Here is an 8,536-nt window from a genome sequence, read left to right on the forward strand (position 1 = left end):
AGTCTAAATAAAACAAAGTATTGGTGGTAATTTTTGACTGTATAACTTTACAAACAGCAGCCCATAATTTCCTGAAAGTTTTGTTGCATCAGTCCAGTGGTTCTTTGCTTTAATTGGGATCTAAATGTGCATCAGTTGAAGATATGCAGTCAACAAACATAATTTAGTCTTAAATCTAAGACTGAGTCCAGGTGAGTCTCAATAAAATCTGTTCATTTTTTCATTTGGCTAATGTAACGAACAAACTCGGACACGAACAGAAACAAAATAAGCAATAATCAACTGTCTCTTTGTTAGCTTTGTTCACTACAGCTGCAACAAGCCTTCTGTAACACTTCCTTTCATAAGGTTCCTTACAAAAACAGATTTTCTCTTTTTACATGATGTATTTATCTGGGATTATTCCCAAAGACTGAAGAAGAGTTTAAATAAAACATTGAAGGTAGAATGTATAAACTGTATATTTGCTGTTCTTGTTTCTCCAGAATGAAACTTAAAGAGATCAACCGGACAGCCATCCAGACCTGGAGTCCTGCACAGCACCACCCTGTCTACCTTGCAACAGGTACAGACATGCAGCAAGAACCTGCTGCTGCTTCTGACTGATTAGAAAGGACATGATATTGTATTTATGCAGCGCTTCATCATCATCATCATCATCATCATCATCATCATCATCATAATAATAATAATAATAATAATCATTTTATTTGAAAAGCACCTTTCAGGACACCCAAGAACACACAGCATTAGAAACATGATAGAGGAATGTGTGAAAATACAGTTTGACAAAAGCTGGCATGAGTTACAGAGCATTGTTTACAAATGAAGTTAAGATGCTAATCTAAAGAGATGTGCTTTCAAACACCCGCTTCGGATGTTATCATCCATGAAATGGACATTAATAGACCGTTATCAGTCCCATAGAATGCTTCCATTTGTCAGCTGGTTAATATTATGAGGCATAAAACCACTATCTGGTTAATATGAGGCATAAAAAAACAGGTTAACATGAGGCAAAAAGGCCACTAAGGTTAACCTTAGAGAAAATGTCATGGTTAGTGCTAAAGACACCGTCCTCCAACGGGTGTATAATGTGGCCTTCCAATAGGGAAATGGGTAGAGCGTTGGACCACAGACTGGGAGACCAGTGTTCCAGAATGACTCGGACAGTAAGAGCAAGGATCGCCACCAGGCAAGGACAAAAAATTTATTAAAATATGTTTTGGTTATTTACACATTCATTGTCATTAATATATTAATCCACTAGGGGGCACTGTCGGGACAGTCTGAAGCCTAGAAGGCACAGTAGGGACATTCTAAAGCCATTGCATGGGACTGATAACACCTAATAACGTCCATTTCATGGACTAATATCAGAATCCCCTTTTTTCAAAGCAGTCTTGAACCCAGGAAGAGAGGTTGTGTTTCTTAGGTCGGGTGGTAGAGAGTTCCAGAGGAGAGGTGTAGAACAGGTGAAGGCCCTGCTCCCCATGGTGGAGAGGCGGGCAGTGGGTACTTGGAGGTTTAGGGAAGAAGAGGATCTGAGAGAGTGGGAGGGGATGGAGATGTGTACGAGGTCGGACATGTAAGGAGGGGCAAGATGGTGGATAGCTTTGAACATGAGAACAAGAATTTTGAAGACGATGCGTAATTTGACTGGGAGCCATTGGAGCTGCTGCAGGACTGGGGTGAAGTGGTTATGGGAGGAGGTTTGGGTGATGACACGTGCAGCTGAGTTCTGGACCATCTGAAGCTTATGGAGGGGTTTGTTGGGGAGGCCAAAGAGAAGAGAGTTACAGTAATCGATCTGTGAGGTCACAAGACTGTGGACAAGGATGGCTGTGGTGCGGGGTGTGAGAGAAGGACGGAGAAGGTTGATATTTCTGAGGTGGAAGTAGGCAGACCGAGTAACGTTGTTGATGTGTGCAGTGAAGGAGAGAGTGGTGTCGAGGATGACAACAAGACTCTTGACCTGAGGGGAGGGGGTTAGCAGACAGTTGTTGATAGGGATGAGGAGATTATTAGATTTTGAGATTGAATTTTTAGTGCTGACAAGGATAATTTCTGTTTTGTCACTATTTAGTTGAAGGAAATTGTCTGAAAACCAGTGATTGAGACAGTCCATGAGGATGGAGGAAGGGGTGTGTGGAGTTTGGCTTGGTTGACAGGTAGAGCTGAGTGTCATCTGCATAACAATGGAAACGGACACCAAACATGCGGAAAATGTAACCAAGAGGAAGGAGGTGAGTAATGAAGAGGAGTCCAAGGACAGAGCCTTGGGGCACGCCAATGGAGATGGGGGATGGCTCAGAGTGGAAGGATTTAATCTGAATGAATTGAGTGCGGTCAGAAAGACAAGATTTGAACCAGTTAAACGCAGTACCTGAGATGCCAATGGATGTGAGTCTGTTGAGAAATGAATGAGAGATTGTATCAAAAGCAGCACTTAGGTCAAGGAGGATGAGGATGGACAGGAAGCCAGAGTCGGCAGCAAGGAGAAGATCATTGGTGATTTTTATGAGGGCGGTTTCGGTGCTGTGTTTGGGGTGAAAACCAGACTGAAACTCCTCATAAAAGTTATTGTTGGAAAGGTGAGAGTGGAGTTAACTGGTACCAACTTTTTCCATAATCTTAGAGATGAAGGGCAGGTTAGAGATTAGATGAAGATTACTGAAGTTACTTGGGTTGAGACCGGGTTTCTTGATGATGGGGGTAATGGCTGCAGATTTAAAAGCTGTGGGAACAATACCAGAGGTCAAGGAGGAGTGGATAATAGTGGTGATGATAGGGAGCAGAGACGGGAGGCAGGATTTAACAAGAGCAGTGGGAAATGGATCGAACTGGCAGGATGAGGGCTTAGACTTGCTAATGATATCGGAGATGTCAGAGGCAGGTGAAGGGAGAAGACAGAGGTCGTGTTTCCATCCAGTTGTACAGTGAAGTTTTATCGAACTTTTCAAAATTCGCAAAAAATTAAATAAATAAAAATTCGAATCTAGACTGTTTCCATCTAGTTTCCCTCTCGACTGTTTGATGCGAATAAACGAGGCTACACAACGCGTGATTATGTCAGACATCGGTGACAAGCTTTGCGGTAGTAAACAGGAAATGAAACTTGCTAACTAGCAGAGGCTAATCATCTCGGGACAATGGAGTGATTTAACAGGTTAATGGCTAATTTAATGTTTCTTTTGCGAATTAAAGAGAGAAATGTTCTCATCTCTTCGTCAATCCACATGTACCTGTTGTTGTTGTTGCAGCCATGTTTTCGTGCGTTTATGATAAGATCCGGGACGAGGCAGGAAAGCGGAAACAGCTGAACGTCACGTGAGGTAATTCATTCGGCAAACGTGTTTCCATCTCCCGTTTTGCACATTAACTACTTTGTGAATCATCCAAAAACCACCTCAAGCGAGCGTAAAAACTTTTTAGCGAATTGAGGATTTTTTTCGAATTTTGCTGTTTCCATCTGACATTTTATCGCATTTTTAATGCGACACTTCTAAATGTGCATCAAAAAGCCTTGATGGAAACATGGTTATAGAGGTGGACGGGGCAGGGGGGAGTTCGACAGGTGAGCTGCAAGCTGTGATTGGGCCAAGGTGTTTGTGAATAGACAGAACTTTTTCATTGAAGTAGGACATCAGAGAGTTACAAAAATCAGTGGACACCATGTGAGAGGGTAAAGACTTATGAGATGAGACGGTACAGTTGAGGAGAGAGAAAAGAGTCTGAGAGTTGCCAATATTGGAAGTGATGATGTTAGAGAGGTAGCTGGATTTGGCTTGAGAAATACTGTCCTTATACTGTTTGATGTGGTTCTTGTAGAGTTCCTTGTGAATTGTGAGACCAGTTTTCTTATAGAGGCGCTCCAGCCTCGGACCTTTGGATTTCAAGGAACAGAGTTCTGGAGTGAACCAGGGTGCAGAGTTTGAGAAGGAGACAGACCGGGTTTTTAACGAAGCGACAGAGTTAAGGATGGTGGTGAAGCTGTTATTGTATGAAGAGACAAGATCGTCCAGGTTAGAAGAGCTGAAGGAGGAGAAGGTTTTGTCAATATGGGAAAGAAGAATATCATGATTTATATTCTTAATATTACCAAAGGAGAGAGAGAGCGTTGATGTTTGTTAGAAGAAAATTTAAGATTGACACTGAAAGAGAGCATTCAGAGGAACTTAAACTGAAATTAACTCTAGAGTGTTATTAAATTAGTAAATAGTGTCAGGAGTAAAATAAGCTGTTGTGTCTTTGAGGTGAGACTAAATATACCATTTATACTTTGCTGCCTGTTATGTGTCAACAGTTCAGGAGCCTGTATGTTTGAATGATTCCCACTTGAGTTAATTGTCTCAAAATACAAACAAAAAAGTTTTTCTAAAACAAATCAGGTTCAAACACTAAAAATGAGGTTACAAGTTCAAGTTCAGTTTATTCATAAATCTCCAAGTCCCAACATCCGTTGTCTCAGGACACTGTAGATAAAAAGAACAATGTAAAGAAGAAAGCAGCAGATTGTGTTGAATCACTTCATCACAGTCTCCCATCCTGAGCAAACGGTGGAGAGGAAAAACTCCCTGCTAATCAGGAAGAAACCTCCAGCAGAACCAGGCTCAGGACAGGAGACCATCTGCCTCGACCGGCTGCTTGGAGGACAGGAAAGAGACACAGACAAACACAGAAGAACTGGTCCAGGACTGGTCCAGGACTGGTCCAGGTGCACCTTCTTCTGGAAGAGACAAAGAAAAAACATGATAGAAATAATAAGAATAAACATGTAGAGAAGAGAGACTAAAGACAACAGCAGAGTGAGGAAAGAAAAAAACCAACAAGCAGCCAGAGTCCCCCCAAGACCACTTTAAAAGATCATAAGAAAGTCTGGTTGTTTGGAAGGAAGGTTGTAAGAAACAAAACAAACTGTGATTAAACTAAATGTTTAAATAAATTGGTTCAATAGAGCAAAGTTAAAATACAAAAGTTGTATTGCAAAAACCAGTTGTACAGAAGAAACTATGAGCAGGAAAGTGTGAATGCTGACTCAGCGTTCACATGGGAATCTTTAGTTCCAAATGTTTGGACGGTTTGTGTATGAATCTGTAATTTACAAATGTAATAAGATTTATTTCGTCCCTCCCTCTGCTTCTTTTCTTTCATTTATAATTTATTTAGTTTTTTAAATTGTAGAGAGATTTATCTTTTGTTTTAATGAATGAATCAAAATAAATAAATACATAAAAAATCTGCAGGAACATCAGCCCAACAGCTGGATGCCTCCTTCAGCACCAGTGCCTCCCTGGAGTTTTTTGAGCTGGACTTGGCAGAGCCATGTTTGGACATGAAGTCATGTGGCAGCTTGTCCTCTTCTCACAGGTAGAAATGAGATGATTCCTTCTCATGCTGCTCTTTCTGTACACACGTGTTTAGTTTGTCTTTCCACCCTCAGATACCACAAACTGGTGTGGAGCTCTTTTGGGATGGACACGCAGGCTGGCCTGTCTGGTGTCCTGATTGCTGGAGGGGAGAACGGTACTGTCCTCCTGTACGACCCAGCTAAGATCATTGCTGGAGAGAGTGATGTCATCATTGCTGAGAGTGACAGACACACAGGGCCAGTCAGGGCTCTGGATGTCAATCCCTTTCAGGTATTACCCACTCATTCTTGGTTACAACATACTGTAAATAATCCACACTCAACAGCTTGTCATGTTTTATTTTTTTATTTTTCAGACAAACCTGTTTGCATCAGGTGGAAATGAATCAGAAATTTACATTTGGGATATGAATAACTTCATGTCTCCAATGACTCCAGGACCGAAAACACAGGTGCTTTTTTCTGTTTTCACTGTTTTTATCATTAGTTATTAACTTAATTTAAGTGACTCATCAAATGAAACAATGCAGTGATTTAGGGTGAGAAGAAATCTATGAATATTTATATATATTAATATATTTAATATATCTAATATATTTTATATTAAACCTGTGGAGGTAACTTTGTTTCTTTATTATTCAATCAAACAAAAAGCATCTTCAATCAAAAAATAATAATTTTAATCAAAACAATTTTCAACCAAACAAAAAATAAATTCAATCAAAAAAACAAACTTAATACACGTGGAGCAGTGCCAGACTGCCAGTTACAGCTCCCAGGGAGCAGCTGAGGGGTGAAGGGCCCAAGTGGGGTCTTTATAGAAAGGTTATGAAGTGGGGCAACCTGGAGTCGAACCGACCTTCTGATCACAGACTCAACTTCTCTACTCTCTGCCTCAACAAGTTTATGGGTTTTTAATTCAACCAAAAGTTTCTGTTTTGCAAAAAATGTTTTGATTGTTTTTTTTAATTGAAATTGCTTTTTTGGTTTGGTTGAAATGATGTCTTTTTTGGTTGAAAGTATTTTTTTGATTGAATTTATTTTTTGTTTGGTTGAAATTTTTTTTTGATTGAAGATGGTTTTTGTTTGACTGAATAATAAAGAAACAAAGTTACCTCCATATTAAATAGCCATAAAATAAAACTACAGTGTGAATACTGATTGCTGAATAACTTGGCTGTAATTTGTTGAAATACAGTTAGGTCCATATATATTTGGACACTGACACAAATTTAGTCTTTTTACCTGTTTACTGAAACATATTCAAGTTATAGTTATAAAATGTTCATGGACATAAAGTGCAGACATTCAGCTTTCATCTGAGGGTCTCCACATTAAAACTGGATGAAGGCTTCAGGAGTTTCAGCTCCTCAACATGTGCCTCCCTGTTTTTAAAGGGACCAAAAGGAATTGGACCATTGACTCCAAGTCTATTTCATGGACAGGTGTGGTCAATCCCTTCATTATGTCATTCTCAATGAAGCAGATAAAGGTCTGGAGGTGATCTGAGGTGTGCTGCTTGTGTTTGGAAAGTTTTACTGTGAAGTAAACATGAGGTCAAAGGAGCTCTCCATGCTGGTGAAACAAGACATCCTTAAGCTCAGGGTTCCTGCAGATCCTTAAAAACACTTAAAACGCATTGAATTCATCAATCCAAAAATAAGGCCTTAATTAACCTTAAAGTGTTTTAAATCAATCTTTCAGAAGTCTTACAACCGTTAACACATTTAAAATAATTACTAACATTCTTTTAGACACTCCCCTATCACATCACTTCCTGTAGATGCAAATATCCCAACAACTGTCCATCTGAGCAACGTGAAACTCATTTTGTAACATGTTAATAATGTTGTCTTTTCAAAAATGCACTAACTGTTCTTACAAATTTTGATGTCACAGACACTTCAGGTTTCATCTATAGCAAACTGGGGTTAAGACCCCACTGTGGGCCCTAAAACTTCAAATTTTGGGTCATTAAACTGACTGATAAGAATGTTTTTGCTATTTGATGAAAAAGCAGTTAGATATGGATAAAAACAATTGGTCTATTAGCAATATTTGAGTACTTCAACCAAAAATACTTTGATTCATGAGTTTCTGCTACGGTTTTATTTTTTATCATTTGTGTTTATTATGAAATTGGTCTTTAATTTCAGTTGGCATTAAAAAAACGTAAAGTCTTAAATTGAACTTACTTTAAACTGTAGGAACCCTGAAGCTGCAAAAATAGAAAAAAACCCATCTGATAAATTGCTACAATATTAGGAGTGACAAAATCTACAGTTTGGTCCATCCTGAGAAAGAAAGAAAGCACTGGTGAACTCGTCAATGTAAAAAGACCAGGGGCCTCGTGTACAAAGACTTGTGTGGATTTCTTACTGAAACCTGACGTACGGTCAAATCCAGAGAACGGCGTACGCACAAAAAATCCAGATGTATCAAACTGTGCGTACGCCTGAATCCACGCACATTACTTTTGTACATCACAATTAACGTGGAACTGAGCGCAGGTAAGACTCCTCCCCCTGAAACGCCTTCATTAACATATGTTAAACAGATGTAAATTACTTCCTGCCTGTGTGATGGATGTCATGGAAATCTTTATTCTACCTAAGCAGAAACACGAGATCCAAGAATAAAAGTACTCTGTGAAAATGTTCAACAGGATTTATTGTAGTTGCAAGACACACACCATGTCACACAGAGCAGTGGTACAAAATGTGTGCACTGACGTAGTTTAAAATACACACATTTATACAGTATGTTATCAAAACTGACTAAACTGGGCCAAGGAGAGAATGTTTGATAAACAGCAACAAGAATGATGACTTCTAAACAGACATTGTCCTGATCTTAGAACACTGAGAGAGAAAACAGAACATAAAAGTAAAATCATAAAACATAATGACATTTTAAAGAAAATAAAAGAGGTCACTGACTCTTGGCCTGAGAAGAAATGTAGGACTGTAAAGATAATTTATTTTTCCAAGACAAAGGACATGTTAGTGATCCCTGTAATCAGACATGATTTCTACATTCAGGAAAATAATAAATTTAATATAATGTGAGTGAGAAAAAAAACCTAAATAAAATTAGGAATAAGATATGTTTATCACACAAAGAACGAGTGTGTGTGTGTGTGTGTGTGTGTGTGTGTGTGTGTGT

The 8,536-nt window shown here is 39.1% G+C and overlaps 1 protein-coding gene across 2 annotated transcripts in view; it reads left to right on the forward strand.

The window, feature by feature from the left end:
- sec31a (SEC31 homolog A, COPII coat complex component) overlaps nt 1–8,536 on the forward strand; it is a 64,572-nt gene that overhangs the window by 1,890 nt on the left and 54,146 nt on the right. For both annotated transcript variants that reach the window (XM_014029901.1, XM_014029902.1), the window contains exons 2-5: nt 486–565; nt 5,247–5,370; nt 5,444–5,642; nt 5,728–5,823. In XM_014029901.1, coding sequence (XP_013885355.1) covers nt 487–565; nt 5,247–5,370; nt 5,444–5,642; nt 5,728–5,823 — 498 coding nt within the window. In that variant the 5' untranslated portion in view covers nt 486. The remainder of the gene's footprint in view (nt 1–485; nt 566–5,246; nt 5,371–5,443; nt 5,643–5,727; nt 5,824–8,536) is intronic.

Source organism: Austrofundulus limnaeus, unplaced genomic scaffold (assembly GCF_001266775.1).
Source record: "Austrofundulus limnaeus strain Quisiro unplaced genomic scaffold, Austrofundulus_limnaeus-1.0 Scaffold969, whole genome shotgun sequence".
NCBI classification, from domain to species: Eukaryota; Metazoa; Chordata; class Actinopteri; order Cyprinodontiformes; family Rivulidae; genus Austrofundulus; species Austrofundulus limnaeus.